The sequence below is a fragment of the Carlito syrichta genome, unplaced genomic scaffold, assembly GCF_000164805.1.
Source record: "Carlito syrichta isolate Samal-C Ts95f unplaced genomic scaffold, Tarsius_syrichta-2.0.1 Scaffold314811, whole genome shotgun sequence".
In the NCBI taxonomy this organism is placed as follows: domain Eukaryota; kingdom Metazoa; phylum Chordata; class Mammalia; order Primates; family Tarsiidae; genus Carlito; species Carlito syrichta.
In genome coordinates, this window is record NW_007258907.1 from 1,101,988 (window position 1) to 1,122,893 (window position 20,906).

The 20,906-nt window shown below is 51.6% G+C and overlaps 1 protein-coding gene across 1 annotated transcript; it reads left to right on the forward strand.

Annotated features, from left to right (window-relative positions):
• The first annotated feature begins 1,006 nt into the window (after positions 1-1,006).
• Positions 1,007-17,695, forward strand: AKAP1 (A-kinase anchoring protein 1). Its single transcript, XM_008072021.2, has 10 exons — positions 1,007-2,654; positions 5,607-5,740; positions 7,916-8,042; positions 8,546-8,673; positions 11,251-11,428; positions 13,156-13,306; positions 13,744-13,811; positions 16,177-16,250; positions 16,752-16,814; positions 17,349-17,695. The coding sequence occupies exons 1-10, from the start codon at positions 1,025-1,027 to the stop codon at positions 17,421-17,423; spliced, it is 2,628 nt and encodes an 875-aa protein (XP_008070212.1). The 5' UTR covers positions 1,007-1,024; the 3' UTR covers positions 17,424-17,695.
• The last annotated feature ends 3,211 nt before the right edge of the window (positions 17,696-20,906 follow it).

The window sequence follows — 20,906 nt, forward strand, 5'->3', positions numbered from 1 at the left end:
GTTTATGTAGAGATGAGGTCTCGCCAAGTTGCCCAGGCAGGTCTCGAACCCACAGGCTCAGGCAATCCACTCACCTTGGCCTCCCAAAGTGCTGGGATTACAGGCTGAGCCACCGAGCTTGGCCAGCTCTTTCTTTTTTTAAATCTAGATGAGGTTTTGCTATGTTGCCCTGACTGGTCTCGAACTCCTGGGCTCAAGCAATCTGCCCTCCTGTCTCTCAAGGTGCTGGTAGTACAGGCATGAGTCATCGCACCGAGCGGTTTACCTTTGTGATGGTGTGACTGTAGCTGCCCAGCATGGTGAGACTGTGTCCTGCTGCATATCACTATATCAGAAAAGGATCAAAATCCAAAATTCTAAGCATGGTTTCTGCTGAATGGGTATAGCTTTCATACCAGCATAAAAGTCAAGTTGCTTTCATACTAGTTGCAAGTTGTGCCCATTGCAAGCGATAGACCCTCCTTCCACTTGGGTTGGACTTGGTTCTTCGTGTGCCTTTGTTTTGTGGGTCCTTCGCCCAGGAGCATCTTCCATCTGTTTGCAATGCCATTCCTCCGGTCTATTGCTGCGTAGAAACTACAATTTCATGGACTCATGATTTTGAGAGTAGCTTTGGGGACCTGTTTACTTGTGGCTTCCATGAGTCTTTAAAATGCTCTGATGCCTTTTGAATGGATCAAAAGGTTGGGGGGTTATTTAGTGAACTGAAGCACAATGAGCTTATTAACTTAAGGGGATCCTAGCTTCTGGCACCGTGATGTGCTGAAGGGAGGGGTTTGGGTTGAAGAATAGAATGCTCGGTTTTTCCAGGGAGTGTGTGGAAGCCAGGGAGTGGGAGGTATCCTCCTGGCTGCTCACCTGCAGGAATCATCCATAGGGCGGGAGTGGGTGCAAGTCCAAGAGGGGGCAGGGAAAGGGAGGGCAGACAGCTTGTCAGCCATCAGAATCCTCTTCCCAGGCTCTCATAACATCCCTTCTCCACCTCTGCTGCTCTCCCCAGGTGTAACTGCTCCAGACCTCCAAGATGGCCATCCAGTTCCGCTCGCTCTTCCCCCTGGCATTGCCTGGGATGCTGGCGCTTGGTTGGTGGTGGTTTTTCTCTCGTAAAAAAGGCCACGCCGGTAGCCACAGTGAGCAGGTGGAGGCCAGTGCTGTGGAGCTGAGGGCCGACCCTGCCATCAAGGAACCCCTCCCCATGGAAGATGTCTGCACCAGAGTGGTGTCCACACCTCCTGGCATCACACAGCTGCCAGAGGAGGAGGTGTCCACCTCCAGCAAGCCGTCTGCAGAGCCCACAGCCTTACTGCGCACACATGCTGCCCGTCGAAGATCAGAGTCGTCAGGCAGCCTTCCCAACACCACTGACCCATGGGCTCAACCCGGATCTTGGAGACATGACAGCACAAAGCTGGAACTAGCCCCGGTGGGGGACGAAGTCAGGCCTATTCCTTTAGAGTGTCCCCTTCCATCCCCAAAGGGTGTACCATTCCCACATGAAGCAGTGGAGGTGTGTAAGCAAGAGTCGACACTCAGCAGGACACCAGGGAGAGGCCACCCAGGCCAGTCTGCGGCCCCTGTGGAGAAGCATGGCCCTGGAGACAGGGTGCAAGAGACGGGTGGTGCCGAAGGGACCGGCGACGCCATGTTGGGAGAAAATGGGCATGAAGGGCTGTCACCCCAGGAGCAAGTCTCGGCACTGGAGGGCAGCAGGACCCCCGGTGTGGCCCCCGTGGGAGGAGGGGGTGAGGAGGGGAGGAACAGCCCACCCCCGGTGACCGGGCCCGAGCAGAAAGAAGAGTACACAGTCTGGAAGTCGCCAAGCAGCTTCGTTGAGTCGGCCCACTCCGAGCTGACTCAGGCTGAGGAGACCTCGGCGCCCCGGGTCAGAGGTAGCAAAGTCCAGGACAGAGACCTTGTGGGAGAAGCGTGCAAAGAGGAGAGCTTGGATAGAGATGAGAAGATTGAGCAGGCCGCCTTCCAGATAATCTCCCAAGTAATCTTGGAAGCAACTGAAGAGGTGCTGGCCACCACAGTGGGCAAGATCGCAGGCCGGATATATCAGGCCTCGGCTGGTCAGCTCCAGGGACAGAAGGAGAACGACATCCCAGTCAGCCAGAAAAGTGACCAGGGCCGGGATGCTGCGAAGCCTGCCCCAGTCACCACAGAGGGAGCCACCGGCCCAACAGACGCCACCCTTCCCTTGGCAGGTCTGCCAGCAGAGGACCTGCCCCTACCAAAGACCTACGTGAGCTGCCTGAGCAGCCCCCTGTCCAGCCCCACCAAGGACAGTAAGCCAAAGAACTCTGCACACCCCATCTCCCTGGCCCCCTGCCTGCCACCGGCCACTCCCCTTGGAGAGCCGCTGGAGGGGGCAAGCATCCTGGTGGGAGACACCGCCTGTGCCACCTGCATGTCGGACAGCAGCCAAGGTGTCCCTTCAGTGGGCTCCTCAGGATACTGCTCAGATTCCCCTAGCACTTCGGGGATTGGAGACTCTTGCACAGAGACCAGCTCGAGCCCCAGGGACAAGGCCATCTCCCCGCTGCTGCCAGAAAGTACTGTGCCGTTCAGCAATGGGGTGCTGAAGAGGGCGTTGTCAGACTTGGGGACTGAGAATGGATGGACCGCAGAGGTGGAAGCAAATCACTCGGGAGGTAGGAGGGTGTCGGGCATGCATTTAGAGGACTGGAGTGCTCCCCTTATTCGTCAGGAAGGGCTGCTGGTCCACCTCTCCCTTCTACAGAGCCATGGTGCTCTTCAGCTCTGTGTCCCAGCTGCCCGCAGAGAGCTGGGCATGGTGCACGACTGGTGGGTGACCAAGGAGTTGGCTGGCCTGAAGCCCCAAAGCCATGGGAGCTGTCAGCCAGTGGCCTATCCAGCCCTCCCATGGGAATTAGCTCAAAGTCAGGTTCACCTAGTAACCTCAGTGTGCCTGATTCTCCTTTTAAAACCTGAACCTTGTGATGATGATGGTGGTGGTGGTGGTGGTGGTGGTGGTGGTGGTTGTGTGTGTGTGTATGTGTGTGTTTTAATGGAAAGGCTTCCTTAACTTTGTTTCCCTTGAGTGCCCAGCGTGGGTGTGAGTTTATCTCCTTTTATCTCCTTTTAATCATGTGCTTGTTCCCGTGTCTTCACCCGCTTTCCTTCTCCAGAAGCTCTTACAGGGTAAGTGCCCAAAGAATGGCCACAGCTTTGAATACTCGGGAGGCTCGAGCTTCCTGAGTTGTTGCTGTCACCTTCGAGAGAGCCTCAGCCACTTTGTTTCTGGGCAGCTGCAGTTCCACCCCTGGGAAAGAGGGGCACTTTGGTAATGAAGTGTCCTGAGTTTTTCGAGTGCTGACCCCAGCGTAGACCACTAGCTTACAGGTCAGCAGCTCCTGACCCTGCCTTTGCAGCCACCTGGGGTGTTTTCATTTATCTCACAAAGAGATGCCACAAGTTTCCCACATGGCTCTCTGACGTATTTGTCCTGGAGCCCCATTGCTTCCCATTTCAGCTCCAGGAAGGTTGGGACGCTTTACTGGGAATGTTATATTCAGCAGCATCTGGTTTATGCCACACTATGTTTTGTCACCTCCAAGATGCTATTGATTAAGACAAGACATTATGGTTATGTGCCTCGAAAAGAAAATATTGCCAGTCATCCAATCATGATTATAGAAGGCCAGATACTGCAAGATGTATCCTAACACTGGGATGTAAAAATGTTTAACTAACTTATTGTGGGCTGGGCATCATGGCTCACACCTATAATCCCAGCACTTTCGGAGGCTGAAGCAGGAGGATCGCTTGAGGGTAGGAGTTCAAGACCAGCCTGGGAAACATAGTGAGATCTTGTCTCTACAGGAAATTAAAAAATTAGCCGGGCATAGTGGTTCACGCCTGTAGCCCCAGCTATTGTCCTCGGGGGCTGAGACAGGAAGATCCCTTGAGCCCAGGAGACTAAGGCTGCTGTGAGCTATGATGGTGCCACTGTATGCTTGTCTGGGCAACAGAGTGAGACCCTGTCTCTAAAAAACAAAACAGATAAACAAAATTGCATCTTGAAACGGGTGAAGTTTTTTTTTTTAAGAATAAAGAAGTGTCCGTCTGCCTGCTGCCCCTCAGCTTAATTAACAAGACCCCCCCTGCATTGCCACACCAACTTTAACATTGGTTGCAGTAGCTACTCAGGTGTGTTGGCTTCTGAGTTTGGGTTCAGGACTGAGCCGTGGTGGTAGGTGGGGAGGCCTAGGGATGGCAGCGTGCAGCCTGCTGATGCCACCCGTAAACACCGTGGGTGCCAAGCACCAGGCTCATGCCTCATGTCAGCCCCACTCTGTGCGTGTGGACGTTCATGCTGAGAAAGGGTCCAGGGGTGGCCCCAGAGGAAGCAGGAAGCTGGCCTTTTAACACAGCTGTCGGGTCCTGGTGTGGTTCTCAGCTATTCCCGGGTGCCGTCAGTGTGGAGGTATTGGTCAGTCCCTTTCTGTGGGACAGAGACTAAGGGCTGAGTATGAGCGGAGACCCCCTACCCTGCCACCCTTGTCAGCCTGTTCTGCATCTAGCAGGCCAGCCTAGCTGTCATTTCTCAGAAGGGCGGTTTCCCTATGTGAAGCCTATTCTGAACCCTTGGTACTGAGGGAGGAGACCACTTTAAAGGTAACTCTTCCTTAGGTGGGAGCGGAATCTCTTTAAGCCTTAGTTCCTTGCATCCAGACAGCATGTGGATTGCTTGGCAAAGTATTATGCCCAGGATTTGGAGAAACCATGTGGACAGTCACCCAAATGATAGACTCAGGGTGATCTGCTGGTGATTGGGTTGTCCAAATTGAAGCCGGAGCCACTGCGCTTGAGTTGGTTTGGACCCCTGCTTTTCTGTGATGGTCCCACTGGCATGCTCTTGAGCAAGAGTGGGGTGGCCTGAGTTAGGGCCAGAGTCCTGCTCCCCCATGTCCTTTTGGGAACAAGGCTTAGTCCAGTTTCTGACTAAGGGGAGTATTTGAGCCCAGAATAGTATTCAGAGTTGGGCAAGTTGAGCTTCAGCAGAGTAAAGAAGGCCTCGTTCCCTTGTCCACATCTGGCAGAGAACCCAGCAGGGCCCTGATAACTGAGAAGGGGTCCTCTGCAGGCCCAGCTCTGCTTGGTGAAAGGCCACCATCTGTGACCCCAGACCTGGACCATGGGCACTGGAAACCTGTCTGAGGGGCTGGGAATGTTGGAAGGATGTCTAGGTGGCTGAGGCTGATGGAGCCAGTTCTGGGGCCCAGTGCACATGCAAGCGCAGCCCCTTCCCCACCCCGTGAACCCCCCCTTCCCTGGGCACAGTCTATTTCTTTCAAGTTCACCACTTGTTTCTCTGCTCCAGCAGCTGTGGCTGGGTGTGGCTGCCAATTAAGCAAGTGGAACTGTAAGTGACAGGCTAAAATTAGGTGTATCAACACCCCCAGTCCTCCTTTCATTGGGGTGATTCTGAGCCTTCTAGACTGAGTTGACAGTCACCTGCCAAGCTTGAGAAGGTAGTGCGGGGTGGGGCCTCTGGAAGTGTGAGTTTGGGACTATCTGGGTTGTTGACCGCCTTGAGCTGGGGTCTGTGTATATTGCACTTGCTGCTTCCTCCCCTGCAGATCCCAACAGGAACAGTGTGGATTCAACGGACAGCTGTAGTGGCCTCAAAGCGACAGAAAGTTTCCAAAATGCCCAGGCAGGCGCCAACACTCAGAAGGTCGACCTCATCATCTGGGAGATTGAGGTGCCAAAGGTAAGGCTGGTGTTCCCCAGGTTGATTTCGCTCCCAGGGCCATCAGACCCAGGAGGGCCAAGGGAGGGACCATGAGCCAGAAGGAGCCCTATCAGCCAAAGGCTGGAGGGATGAGACTTCACATCTGGCCAGGATTCTGAGCACTTCCTGCAGTGTGAGTTTCCCCAGCTGCTATTGGCAGCATTTTACCCTCACACTCCTCAAGCCACAAGCCTGGGGCTCGGATCTGTTTGGAAGAAAACAGACTGAGGACATGGACAGTCAGAGTTCCTCTCGCTCAAGTTCTGCAACGCAAACACCTTTTAATTGAGCAAAACATAAATACCTATCCTTTTTTATTTTTTACTTTTGGAGTTGGAGTCTCACTCTGTTGCCCAGGCCGGAGAGCAGTAGCACGCTCACGGCCACTGCAGCCTCGATCTGCTGGGCTCAGGTGGTGATCCCTCTGCGCTCAAGTGATCCTTCTGCCTCAACCTTCCGAGTAACTGGAACCACCATGCCCAGCTGATTTTTTAATTTATTGTAGAGACAATATCTTACCATGTTGCTCTGGTTGGTCTCAAACCCCTGAGCTCAGGCAATCCTCCTACCTCTGCCTCCCAAAGTGTTGGGATTACAGGCTTGAGCCACTGCACCTGGCCATAAATCCTTATCTTAGAGAACTTGAAAAGTATAGAAATGTAGGAAGAAAATAAAAACCAGCTCTAATCCTGCCCCTGAGAGGGGCTGTGAAAGGCTTTTATTTCCTTTGCTTCTTGCACCCTGTGGGTTTTTTTGTTTGTTTGTTTGTTTTGAGTTGGAGTCTCACTCTGTCGCAGCCTCGACCTGCTGGGCTCCGGCGATCCTTCCACCTCAGCCTTCCAAGTAGCTGGAACTACAGGCGCACGCTACCACGCCCGGCTAATTTTTGATTTATTGTAGAGATGAGGTCTCGCCAAGTTGCCCAGGCGGGTCTCGAACCCGCGGGCTCAGGCAATCCACTCACCTCAGCCTCCCAAAGGCACGGGATTACAGGCTGACAGGCTGAGCCACCGAGCCCGGCTCACCCCGTGGTTTTTAAACAAAACTGAGATGATGTTGCTTTAATTGATACTTAAATATTTAAACAATTTAATTTTCCTCATGTTATTCTTTGAAAACATAATTTTAACTGCATTATTCATTGTGCAAATGGCAGTTTACTTCATCAGCCCCCAATTCCAGAGTACTTAAGTGATTTCTAGCTTCTGAAGCGATTTCTTGCTGTTGCAACTTACAACATAATAGCTTGATCTTTATGTTGATCTCTGGGGCTCAGGAATCATTGTCAAGCCACAATCTCCCAGGGCCCATCGCTCCCCTGCCAAGGCAATGACTAGGCTTGGTCTGAACTCTGGGTCAGAGTGGCTCTTTTGACCCTGGGTTGCTGGCTCCCCTTGGTGGCTTCCTCCCCAGCGGACCCTGATAACCGCCCTGCCCCCTTTTCCTTCAGTGGTGACAAAGGGCACAGCCAGGCAGATGCTGGCTGAGGAGGGACTATATCCCTAGTAGCTGTGCTGGGGTGAGGTAGTTTGGGATTGTGGGGGAGCTTTCCTTACATAAAGGCTGTTTGGCTGCTTCTGTCGCCTTGAACTCTGGCGCACTGGGCACTTGTGCATGCCTTGTGCTCTGCAGTCTCTAGGGTTGTCACTTGGCAGCAGGAGGCTCAGGGTTCTTAGACTTTTATTTTCAAATGGAGCCTCTTTATCTTTGGATCTGAGTAGACTTGAAGGAGAGGGGTACAAGGAATCATGGTCAACCCTTCTGCTGGTAAAACGTCTCATGTTGTGGGTTTTGGCGAAGACACTACATTTGCAGCTTTCTGGGTCCAGCCTGCATTGTTGACTGGGCCTTGGAGCCAGACTGCTTGGTTTAGCTGCTTAGCAGCTGTGTGACCTTAGGTGAGTTCCTCAGCCTCTCCGGGCTTGTTTCCCCATCTGTAGAATGGTGATAAAGTGATCTATTTCACAGGTACTATGAGTAAATGTAAGTGCTTAGAATAGTCCTGGCAAATAATTGCTGACATGTTAACAGCTAAATATGTTTGAGCTTGACCTTGTGTAAAACAAAATTAGGTCTTTGGGAGTGTAGGGAATTGGCTTTCTGTTAACTCTCTCATCTCTCTCTCTCTCTTTTTTTTTCCCGCCCCTCTGGAAGCACTTAGTCGGTCGGCTAATTGGCAAGCAGGGACGGTATGTGAGTTTTCTTAAGCAAACGTCTGGTGCCAAGATCTACATCTCAACCCTGCCTTATACCCAGAACATTCAGATCTGCCACATAGAAGGTTAGTGGCAGCTATCTGTGTTAGCCTGAAGTGTGAGTGAACCGAAGCCCCTGAGTCCCCCTGGCTGGCCCAGGGAGTCTGTCCTGCAGCTTTTGCCCCAAGTCCAGGTGCACAAAGGGGTCTCAGGTCCCTCCCCACCAGGTCTCTGGCCCTGAGAGGTGTGTGTGCTCAGCTGGGCAGAGCCAGGGGTCCTGGATCCATAGCCCCCACTGCTACACACTGGCTCCCTCGCAGAGCGCAAGTGCCCTTCGTGGGCTCCCCTCTGACTTTCCCCCACCCGCCTGCCCCCTGTTGCCCTCAATGCACAGGTCAGAATGACGGAGGCATCATTTGAAAGGTGAATGGATTTAGGTGTCTTTCTTCCTAGAGCAGAGTTTAGTGTTTTGAGACCTTGATGCACTTGAACTCTAGGTAAAGTCCTGTGAAATGGTTGTGTGACTGAGTTTGTTTTTGCTGTGACTTTTACCCGCGATACTTGTGTGTCCTGCCCTACCCCCATTTAGGCTCTCAGCATCATGTAGACAAAGCACTGAACTTGATTGGGAAGAAGTTCAAGGAGCTGAACCTCACCAATATCTACGCACCCCCTCTGCCTCCGCTGGCGCTGCCTTCTCTGCCAGTGACGTCCTGGGTGAGCGTGTTCCGGATGTCCTTCCTCTCAGGCCTAACCCCAAAAGAAACTCCTCAGACCTCCACTGGTCAGTTCTGTTACTGGCCTATGTTGTGGGGATGAGGAGAAGGGGATAATATTCTGGCAGAAACCAGAGTCCACTGGGTCCCCATGTGTGAGTACCACTTTCCCTGACTGTGCCACCTGGGCACCTTTCATATTTTCTAGGCATTTGCATAGAAAGGATTATAGTTCAGCCAGGAGACTGGGCGTGTTTAGACCAGTGTGGGGCTCCTTAAAGCTGGTGCTGTGCCGAGGTTCACTATTTCTATTCCTGAAGCCTGGGCGGGACTCAGAATCATGACTTTGGATGGGGCTTGTTCTTCTGGTTGAGCTGGGCCGAGCAGTGGCCCTGGTGGAGGATCCCCTACCCTCTCCCTCCCAGGAGGTGCCAAGATGATAAAGAACAAATGCTCCCCACCAGGCCAGGGAGCCAGGTGGCTCTTGAGAGGTTGCCCCAGGAGTCTGGCAGAAGGAAGAGCTGACATCTTGAAGGTCCCTGTGGTGCTGGTAGCTACAGGGTCTCTTGGGGCCTGTCACTCATGTCCTGTAGGGTGCCCCAGCCCTGGCTGGGCCATATCTCACTGGGAGTAGAATCACAGAGCTCTGTTGGCCCAAGACTGTTGACTGCATTTCACACAGATGGGCCAGATGTGCTGCTCCACAGAAATCACCCTCCTGGGTCTTGTAGGATGAAGGCATCTCAGTTCCACAGCTTCTCCTTTCCAAAGACCCCTGTGCTGCTGGGGAAGGAATGGGATGTCTCTTCCCTTTTCTGTGGGTATTTGGGAGTGGATTGGACCCCATTGGACACTTGATACCTGAGTCACAGGGTGTTTTTCCCAGGAGGCTTGGCCCTAGACTCACTCTCTTTTTGAATAATTAAGTGGTCTGTACAGATGGTTTTCTTCCCTTGTACTCCACCTGGCTCACTGGGGCTGGAAAGCTGATCCCTGACACCTCTGAACCCTCAGTATTGGGGTGGAGATGGGGTCAGAACTCTCAGTCAGAGGCTCTTTCCCTTATGACAAACCAGCTGGAAGGTAGGGTAGATGCCTGGCTGTCCAGAGCCCCTAGGTGTAGCCTGTAGCTTGATGTTAGGAAAACCAGTGTCCAGGGACAGGCCTTTTAGAGAACATTGGTAGCCTTTTCTGGAGCCTTTAATATGGGGCCTGGCCCCTAGGCAAACCTGCATTCTGGATCTCTAAGTGGAACGAGTTGAGGGTTGTCTATGGAGGCTTGAGAAGAGGAGCAGGACTTGGGGGGATGGGGTGGAAGCAGTAGTGGGAAGAGCAAATAGGACGCAGACTCTGGTAGACCTTGACTGCGAACCTGACTTGAGGCTGCTGCTTGCTATTGAGAGGGCAGTGTAGATAGATACTGTCAGGCCAAAGCCCCTGGGGTCAGCTGTAGGTCACCAGAGGTGGTGGGGGAGGGCCTGTGGGCCTGCCCACTGCTTCCTCTTGGATGCCTTGTTCTTAGTGGCCACCCCGTTCCTAGGTTTGCCCTCCCTGGGTCTTACAGACTTACAGGAGAGGTGGGAGGGAGGGCAGCGCTGATGGGTGGACCATGCCCAGGCCTGCGTGAGGCCCAGCCCTACTCCATAGTTGCTCCTGGTGCTTCTACCTATGGGAGCCTCCCTGCCTGACCCTGAGGCGAGGCTGCCCCTAATGGCTGCTCCTGGTATTGCAGGACAACAGCTCCCCTGTTTTTTGTTTTGTTTTGTTTTGTTTTGTTTTGTTTTTTTGAGTTGGCATCTCACTTTGTTGCCCAGGCTGGAGAACCATGTCATGCTTACAGCCACCGCAGCCTCAACCTGCTGGGCTCAGGCGATCCTTCCACCTCAGTCTTCCAGATAGCTGGAACCACAGGCATGTGCTACCATGCCTGGCTGATTTTTTTTTTTCTTTTTCTGGATCTATTGTAGAGATGAAGTCTTGCCATGTTGCGCAGGCTGGTCTTGAACCCCTGAGCTTAGGCAATCTTCTCGCCTCCATCTCCCAAAGTGCTGGAACTACAGGTGTTAGCCACCACGCCCACTAAACACTTTCTATTGTTAAAGTAGTTCTTGAACTTCTGCCATCTGGGTGCCATATTGTCTTGGGTTGCTCTGTCTTTTTTTCTTTTTGTTTGAGTTGGAGTTTCACTGTGTTGCCTAGACTGGAGTGCAGTGGCATGCTCATGGCCACTGCAGCCTCGACCTCCTGGGCTAAGGCTATCCTTCTGCCTCAGCCTTCCAGGTAGCTGGAACTACAGGCATGCGCACCATGCCTGGCTGATTTTTTTTTTTTTTTTTTAATTGTAGAGGCAAAGTCTTGCCATATTGCTCAGGATGGTCTCAAACTCCTGAGCTCAGGCAATCCTTTCACCTCTGCATCCCCAATTGCTGGGATTATAGGCGTGAGCCACTGTACCCAGCCTGCTGTACCTTTTTCAAAGATGTGCCAGTTCAGAAACTTGCCCTGGGCCTCAGTACTTATCCTAAACATGAAAAGAAGATGGATAGTTACAGTGACCACTGCTCCTTCCCCTCTGCAGCTCATGCTACCTGATGGTGTCACCGTGGAGGTGATCGTGGTCAACCAGGTCAACGCTGGGCACCTGTTTGTGCAGCAGCACACGCATCCTACCTTCCACGCACTGCGCAGCCTCGACCAGCAGATGTACCTCTGCTACTCTCAGCCTGGAACCCCCACCTTGCCCACCCCAGTGGAAAGTAAGTGCTATCTTGAGGGGTCCAGGGGAGGATTGCTGGGCTCCGGTCAGGCCAGGGAGGGGAAGCCCTGGGGGCTGCTTGTTCTGCTCTTGGAGGAGGCTGTTTTGGGATCCTTTGTGGGATCAGCACCCCTGAGTTCTTGCCATTGTTGTGAGGTTGGGCTGGGTTGAGTTTCCTGGCTGGGCAAAGCTAGTGTTTCTATTGGCTGAAAGAAAATGGAATTGGAGTAGAGTTTGACCCAGGGATTCTGATCCCAGCTCTGCCACTTACTATGTGTTAAATGGGGTGATACCGACTTGTGCCAGGAATTGAGGTTGGGTGCTGTATGTTTATTCATAAAAGCACTTGATGTAAGCACTAGTTACCATAAACATTCCCTAAGCCCAACCAGCTTGTGCAGTGGGTTGGGTCATCTCCACATAACAGCTGAGAAAACCGAGCCTCGGAAATCAAGTGACTTGCAGGAGCTGAGTGACACTGAGCAGGAGCTGGGGTCTGGGCCCGTCCTTTGTCATTCTTTGTTGCCCTTTGCAGTGGGGATCCAATGTCGGGACACCTCTCTACTCGCCCTTAACCGGGCCTCTAACCTGGGATTCTCTGATGAGCTCTGAGGTATCAGAAAAACCTTTGATGTTATCTGGAGCATTTTATGTATATATTTTTTTCTCTTTTTGTAAGAATAAGGACTTAGTCTATCCGATTCTCTAAAGTTATCTTAACCCAGCAGTAAAGACTGAACCCCTAAGTTTAAGAGGTTCTCTTTAAGGGTCAGCACCCAGTGTTAGTCAGCCGTATATCACAGTCCCTCATCCCAACTGGCCTGGGCAGCTGCTAGGGCCTTTTCCTTATAGTTTCATCTGCTCCTGCCCCAGGGTGGAGGTTGGTGACCCCTTGGAGCATTGGTGGCCACCCAGGTGTTCTCAACACCTTCCTGAGACAAAGGCTGGAAGAGGTGGGCTTTAGCCTACCTGTGGCCAAGCCCTCGATATGCATTGTCATGGGCTGGATTCCAGGTCACAGGATCTCCTGCTCTTGGAGGTTCTTGATTCCTTCAGGGACTTGTCCTCAAACATGTAGGGCAAGCCCTGGTCCCCACTCCCTGAGTTGTACTTTACTTGGTTTATTCTAGTGAATCTGTGTCCATTGCAGGCCCCAACAGGTTTCAGAGTCGTGGCTCTAGAGTGAATGCTTTTTTTTTTTTTTGAGTTGGAGTCTGTCACCCAGACTGGAGTGCAGTGGCCGCTCCCGGCCACTGCAGCCTCGACCCGCTGGGCTCCGGCAATCCTTCCGCCTCAGTCTTCCAGGTAGCTGGAATTACAGGCGTGCACTACCACACCCGGGTAATTTTGATTGCTTATAGAGATGAGGTCTCGCCAAGTTGCCCAGGTGGGTCTCGAACCCGCGAGCTCAGGCAGTCCACTCACCTCAGCCTCCCAAAGGCGCGGGATTACAGGCTGAGCCACCGAGCCCGGCTGAGTGAATGCTTTTTGGTCGGGATGGCTTTGGGGCAGGACACCTGCTATCTGAATTTCTCACATTCCAGGTTCTTCCTTCTGTTAGTCTTGGACTGGGGGATGCTTGAGGGACCTGCTGCTGTCCCTGTCCCCTGAGCCATGGAGGTGCAGTTCTCTGAGAAGTAAGGTGGGGAGGTGGGTAGCAGTGACCAGGGTGGCCATTGTGCCCTGGCTGTGGCCAGGCATTCACACACTCCTCTTCCTGCCCTGCAGTAACGGTCATCTGCGCTGCCCCTGGTGCAGATGGGGCCTGGTGGCGAGCCCAGGTGGTCGCTTCCTATCAGGAGACCAATGAGGTGGAGATCCGCTACGTGGATTACGGTGGCTATAAGAGGGTGAAAGTCGATGTGCTCCGACAGATCAGGTGAGCGGAGGCCCATGCCTGCCTGCTGGGAACGTGTGGCCTGCATAGTGGACTCTGTTGTGTTGAGCCTGCGGTGTGGGTTTGTTCTTCCCTCCTGCTGCCTGCTTTGTCTTGGCATGGTGTGATAGAAATACACTCCATGACTGGCCTCAGCCAAGCTGAGCTAGGAGGCCTGTCTTGTGGAAGAACCCCAATGTCATCGTCAAGAGAGAAGCGGGCGTCTCTTTGGGAATTTAATGTGGAAGTCCCTCTGAGGTCAGACTAGCAGCAGGGCAGCCTCTGTCCAGGTGTGCCATGAGCTGAGGCCTGCTGCTCACGTGTACCATCAGCTCTGCTGCATCCTAGGTTGCGGGTGTCACTGTGCAAAAGGCAGATGTGGGCTTGAGCGGATACAGCCTTCACGACCATAGTGACTTATTCCTTTCTTGTCTTTCTAGGTCAGACTTTGTCTCCCTGCCGTTCCAGGGAGCAGAGGTTCTTCTGGACGGAGTGGTTCCCTTGTCAGGTAACCACTGGGGCCTCTGACTTGGAGAGGGGCAGTTATGGAGAGGAGGCCGTCTCCCAGAGCCCTCGTTCCCCCTGGAGGGCTGGCGCAGACATGCTGTTGCCACTCACAGGGGTCGATTGAGTAGATCTGGGTGGAGGTGCAGCAACTTGGATTTCTTATTTTTTTGTTTTTGGGTTTTTTTTTTTAGTTGGAGTCTCACTCTGTTGCCCAGGCTGGAGTGCAGTGGCACACTCATAACCACTGCAGCCTTGACCTACTGGGCTCAGGTGATCTTTCCATCTCAACCTTTCAAGTAGCTGGAACTACAGGCACATGCCACCATGCCTGGCTAATTGATTGATTGATTGATTGAGTTGGAGTCTCACTCTGTCACCCAGGCTGGAGTGCAGTGGCATACTCACAGCCACCCCAGCATCAGTCTGCTGTGCTCCGGTGATCCTTCCGCCTCAGCCTTCCGAGTAGCTGGAACTACAGACACATGCTGCCATGCCCAACTCATTTTTTATTTTATTTTATTTAATTAATTAATATTTTTTAGTTGGAGTCTCACTCCGTCGCCCAGACTGGAGTGCAGTGGCACGCTTCCAGCCCCTGCAGCCTCGACCTACTGGGCTCTGGCGATCCTTCCGCCTCAGCCTTCCAAGTAGCTGGAACTATAGGCGTGTGCTACCACGCCCAGCTAATTTTTTTGATTTTATTGTAGAGATGAGGTCTTGCCAAGTTGCCCAGGCGGGTCTTAAACCCGTGGGCTCAGGCAATCCACTCACCTCAGCTTCCCAAAGTGCTGGGATTACAGGCTGAGCCACTGAGCCCGGCTTCGTTTTTTATTTTTATTGTAGAGACGAGGTCTCGCCAAGTTGCCCGGGCTGGTCTCGAACCCGCTGACTCAGGCAATCTACTTGCCTTGGCCTCCCAAAGTTCTAGGATTACAGGCTGAGCCACTGAACCCAGCCTAATTTTTTAATTTATTATAGAGATGAGGGCTCGCCAAGTTGCCCAGGTAGGTCTCGAATCCCTGGACTCAGGCAGTCCTCTTGCCTCTGCCTCCCAAATTGCTGGGATTACAGACCTGAGACACTGCACCTGGCCTGCTGGAACTTGTATTTATACCAAGTTCCTAGGGAGGGCCAGTGCTGCTGATCTGGGGACCAGACTTTGAGGGCCACAGCTCTAGACTATACTTGGGCCTTTGACATGGAGAGGCTTCCGACAAAGGTACCTTCCAGAATGCAGCCCAGGCCCCAGGGTCTTGGGCCCCATGGTTGAGGGCAGGCACTGAGGTTGATGGTACTGCTCAGCTGGTCCATAGCTCCTTAGGGGCACAGTGGGGACCATGCTAGCCCTCACCCTGTCTGGTGTCTTAGACTGTGAAAGCATTGCCAGAGGGAGGGGGACTGGCAGTGTGATCTTGGGCAAATTACTAGCCTTGATTTTCCCCTCCAGAAAATGGGATGGTGCTTGTTTCTCAGGGTGGCTTTGAGAATTACATAAGCCAGGAACTGTTGTATAGAGGTGGGGCCACAGTGACTACTTCTGGCTAGGAATTTTATATTTGTAGATGCTAGTCTGTTCATTCCACCCCCCTGCCACGTTTGTCCCTCTGGTCTTGTCCCTGTCTAAAGTGATTAAATGTGCTAGAAACATGACAGTTTGGCTGGTGTCATATTGGAGGGAATATGGGCAAGGTCTTTCTGTTTCTTTATTGCTCTGTCCGTCCTTCCTGTTCACTTCTGTCTACACCCAGCTGAAATGCTGCCTCCTTCATAAGATTTTTCCAGGCCTTCATTACCTCTGCCTTTCCCATCCTTATCTACCACCCTCGTCTTGGGCATGTTCTGTGTAATTTTTATAATCCAGCAAAGCCAAATGCTGGTGCAGCACCTTGCCCTCTGTGAGTGACTGATCCCAGAAGGCTGTGCAGCCAACTGCCTGATTTGACTTCTACCCTAATCGCTTGGGGAGTTGGTTGACTTTGGCAATGAACCCTTGCCTCAGTGTTCTCACTTGTAAAGTGGGGATAGCACTTGGTGTTACGTATGTAGTGGAAAAACACATGGCACGTTCCCATCACAGTGGACATCCAGATAGGCGGTGGTGGCGGTGATACTTCCCATGAAGGCAGAGCTTTTGTCCCTTTGTTCTTTGTCCTCCAGTGGGCAGCATGCAGCAGAGACCCTGAGTTTATCCGCTCGGTGTCATGCGGAGGCCTAGGCTTTGTCCCTGATGTAGGTGGGTCTCCCCCGTGCACTGCCTGAGTCCCATGCAACATCCAAAGCGTGGAAGATACCTGAACATTGCGTAAGCGACAAGGATGCCTTGCTGCAATGAGAGTCTAAATGCTGTTTTTCTTCTTCTTCTCAAGATGGTGACCACTTTTCACCTGAAGCAGATGCCGCCATGAGCGAGATGACAGGGAATACAGCACTGCTTGCTCAGGTGTGCACTTGGTGGGGGAGGGTATCAGACTGGCCAGGGTCTGTTTCAGGAGCCTCGGCCTCCCTTAATTATCTGGGCATCTTGGGAACTGACCTTTAAATGCCATTCTTCCTGTGGCTCAGGTCCTGACTTGACCAGCAGGTTTTTTTTTTTTTTTTGAGTTGGAGTCTCACTCTGTCACCCAGACTGGAGTGCAGTGGCCACTCCCGGCCACAGCAGCCTCGACCTACTGGGCTCTGGCAATCCTTCCACCTCAGTCTTCCAAGTAGCTGGAACTACAGGCACACACTACCATGCCCGGCTAGTTTCTGATTTATTGTAGAGATGAGGTCTCGCCAAGTTGCCCAGGTGGGTCTCTAACCCACAGGCTCAGGCAATCCACTCACCTCAGCCTCCCAAGGTGCGGGATTGCAGGCTGAGCCACCGAGCCCAGCTGACCAGCAGGTTTTAAGGAGAGCCATGCAGAGTAGCTTTGAAACATGCTTTTCCCTTCCTCTTCAGGTGACAAATTACAGTGCAACTGGTCTTCCTCTGATTCACCTGTGGAGTGTGGTTGGCGATGAAGTAAGTTCTGCCCTTCTTTCCCTCTCAGCTGCTGCCAGCAGTAATGGATGAATGTGGAACTGGTTCTGGGATTATATCCTCTGATTAGCTCAAGAGGAAATAACTATAGACCAATGCTCCCTGGGGGCTTGTAGGATGCTCTATAGGGGATGGTGATGTTAGTATCATCCAGCCGGTAGAGGCCAGGGATGCTGCTTCATATCCTGCAGTGCTCAGGACAGCCCCCCACAACAAGAATTATCTAGCCCAAAAAGGTGGAGAAGCCCTGTCCAAGGGCCTTCTGTCCATTCGGTTTTTTATCCTCCATTTTTTGGTAATGCTTAGATTTTCTTCAGCATTATCAAAAAGTCCATCCTCATGTCAAAGTGGCCAACAGAACACCACTTTGTAAATGCCCCCGTTGGCTAGAAAAATAAGTCATACCCCTGCGTGGTTATTCCAGTGGCAGCCACCTGGGAGGGAGGACCTGTATTGCCTTGGGAGATGGCCTCAAGGGGCCATGGGCAAAGCTCTCAAGGAAACTTTCTTTTCTAGATGGTGTTGATAAACCGGTCCCTGGTGGAGCGAGGCCTTGCTCAGTGGATAGACAGCTACTACGCAGCCCTTTGACCCCTGACATCCCCCGACCCCTGCACCCCAGCTGCTTCTGGAGTCTGTTTTGCACTGTTGAAATTGGGCTTGGCACTCAAGGCAAAGATTTAACATCAGAATAACAACATTGTCCTCTCCAGAAGTCCTTTTATTCTCATACTGTAGTCCTATTGAGAAGATGTTTTGTCTCTGAGGAAAAAAAGGTCAGAACTATGGGTTTGTTTCAAAGCCATAGGATAGTGTTTAACAAGCCAGTTGGCTTAACTTGGTGTTCTAAGCTGTTAAAAAAAGGAAGGCTGGGCATGGTGGCTCACGCCCGTAATCCCAACACTTAGGGAGACCGAGGCGGGAGGATCACTTGAGACCAGGAGTTTGAGAACAGCCTGGTCAACATAGCAAGAAAAAATTTATTGAAAAAAAATGTCTCAACCAGATTATCCTATCCTCCTCTGTCACTCCCCTCTTCTAGTTCCTTCCCACCTCCTCCCCCACCAAAAGCCGAACAATTGGTAGCAGGCAGGCCAAGATATGTGTTGCTTGAGAGGGTTATTTCAACTTCAAAATCTTTCTTCAGGGAGCAAGACATGAACTGACATTGATATCAACTACTTGTACAGCTTACATAAATGAATTGCTGACATCTGACCTGTTTTTATAAACTTCATCTAGGTCTCTAGAAACAGGGACTTTTAAAAATGCAAATGTAAATATGATGTGATATCACACCTGACCTTGGTCCCTGGGGAGGGGAACTGTTATCCTACCAAGCCTGGTTGCAATTTGTAAGAATTTTTTACTTGTGCAAACTCTGTAAATATATGTTTAAAAGAATGTAATATTTTGTACAAGATACACTGGAGAACAAAGGGAACTCGAGATTTTCCACACTACTTGTCATCTGTAAGTAGAAGTTATTTCTCCTCTTGCCGGGGGCTCCCATGGCTTCCAACATACTGAATGGGGTGACTGTATGGTATAGACTGTGATTTGGGGGTTTTTTGGCTGTATAAATTTGTTTAAAAAAAAAAAGTAACTCATTGGATTAAGCTTGCAGTGGTGTGTTTGATTCTTTCTTCGGCTGGCTTGTACAATTGTACAATTTAAAAGGAAGTTAACTGAAGTAACCTAAACTGACATAAATCTTGAATTGTATAAACCATAGCTTTGAGTCCAGTTTTTTTCAGTGGTGAGAAAGGCTGGGACTGGAGAGTGAAGACGGTGAGTGTGGTGAGCTGGACCACCGGGCCCATGGGACCAGCCTGCCTCCAAAGGAGACCCACGGTTCTTTGACTACAGAACTTTCCATCCAGCCTTGTCCTCTGTCCTGGCCCCACCAGGTGGCAGCCATGCTTCCTCTGACTTCTCTCGTTGCATATCTAAATAGCTAGACTTGGAGTTTAAGGTGCTGGTTTCCAGAACTGGTTATTTACTCTTGGGTTTTGCACTGCTTTTATTTTTTTAGAGTCAGGGTCTCTTCCACCCAGGCTGATCATCATGCTTCAGCCTCCACTGCAGCTAAGACTACAAGCACACGCTGCCATGCCTGGATACATTTTAAATTTTTGTTTGTGTAGAAATGGGGGTCTTGCTAGTCTATTGGACTCCTGGGCTCAAGCAGTGCTTCTGCCTCAGCCTCCCAAAGTGCTAGAATTACAGGCATGAGCTACCACACCCAACTGATTTTGTATCATTAATAGATCTATGAAGTTGTCTGATCTACTGTAGTGATGAGAACGATATAGAAAACATCCTTGTAAGTTATGAGAACAGATGCCATGTCTTGATTTATGACCCCGCCTCTTAAAGGCAGACTCCAACTGCTGTGGCCTAGCCCCTCTCCTGGGCAGCTTCCTTTCTATGCCTCCCGAGGTTTGGCCCAGTCAGCCATGTTGCACAGCTTGCTTGCCCCTCCTGGGTGTTTGCTTTCTAGAGAGGACAGTTTCTAGAGCCCTGAGACAGCCTGAGAATCCCTCAGACTGAGGCTGTCCCTCCACCCCACACCCCCTCTTCAGAGCTCTTCCCAGTGCAGACCCATCAGGCCTGTAATCCTTCCGGGTCTCTCTGTTCTGCCCTTGAACCCGAGCTGGTTGGTCATTGTTGAAGTGACCTGTCTTCTCGCACTTAACAGGTGGTTAAAAGCCTCAGTTTCCCTCATCTATAAGGTCTTATTATTGTACTGACCTCACAGATCACAGAATTAAATCATAGAAATGCCCTCTGTTTCTACAGAGCATGATCCCCAGTGAGCTATCCTGCAGCCTTAGCTGCTGATAGCTCTAAGTCCTGGCAGTACTTGAGTGTGACTGTGACCAAGTCACATTACACCCAGGTCTAAGTTTCTTCTTGTAACCCAGCATTGCAGGAGTGCAGAGGGGTCTCCGGGAGCCTTCTGACATTTGAGGAAAGAAGTCGAAAAGGCTAATTTGGCAGATTTGGCTTTTATCTCTAGAGAGTCATTATAAGGAGGTTTAACCGAATTAAAACAGATTCCAGTACAGGGAGATGGGTGGGTGGGACTGAAATGTAGTCACTGAAGCCAGGGTAGTTCTGATGGGAAGAAAGGGATTTATTTGGGTTGGAGTCAGGAGCCTTCGAAAAGCCCATGGGCTGTGACTGGTGGCCCTCAGGCCTCAGAGTGAGCCCTGACTAGTGGCCCTCGGGCCTCAGAGAAGGCCCTCAGCCCCTTCAAGGATGGTTCTGTTAAACATGGTTTGGAATCCGAGAAGAAAAGCAGGATGGAGGCTGTTGAAGGATACCTCAAATAAAGGTGTCTTGGATTGTTGTGGGCCTTTGCTTAACTTCCAGAGTTACAAAATAGCAGAATTTGGGCTATTTTGCCGAAGTTTTGTTGCTTTTAAGGGGGGGTAGATTTATGGAGATCCTTGCTCTACCATTCCCAAGTCAACCTTCTTTGGATGACTTGTGGGCAGTCCAGGGGATGTCTTGGTGTGAGGGGAAACTCATGGGGAAGCCAGTGCTGGAGAGAGATTTGGGATCTGCCCAGGGTGAGGGGGAGAGATTTGAGCAGCTGCCTGGGGTGTGAGAGAGAGTCAGGAGCTGTATGGGGTGCATGAGAGATGTGGGGGTCAGCCTGGAGCAAGTGAGAGAAATTTGGGGGTCAGTCGGGTGTGGGATAGAGATTTGGGGTGCTGCCCGGAGTGTGGGAGGGATTTGGGGAGCTGCCTGGTGCATGGGAGAGATTTGGGGGAGTTACCCAGGATGCAGGAGAGAGATCTGGGGAGCTGCCTGGTGCACGGGAGAGGGGTAGATGCTGGACATGAGGCCAGAGCTTTCGTCCCATTCTCATCACAGGTGTCGGTGTCACCATAGTGGCTAGGTTTGGGGGTTACTGCTGCACTATGTACAACCTCAGTTATACCACTTGTGGGTGTCAGCATCTGTCAGATGAAAACCCCATCAGTCCTAACCATCACAGACTTAAGAAGAGGAAACAAAACTAGTAACTAGAGTTATGGGGTGTTTACTGTGTGTCAGGTGGTG

Excerpts from the sequence above, each read along its gene's own strand:
- AKAP1 (XM_008072021.2), top strand. The coding sequence starts at position 1,025 with ATGGCCATCCAGTTCCGCTCGCTCTTCCCCCTGGCATTGCCTGGGATG. Across the intron at positions 11,429-13,155 it reads CTTGCCCACCCCAGTGGAAA|TAACGGTCATCTGCGCTGCC; the intron begins GTAAGTGCTATC and ends CCTGCCCTGCAG. Across the intron at positions 16,815-17,348 it reads GGAGTGTGGTTGGCGATGAA|ATGGTGTTGATAAACCGGTC; the intron begins GTAAGTTCTGCC and ends TTTCTTTTCTAG.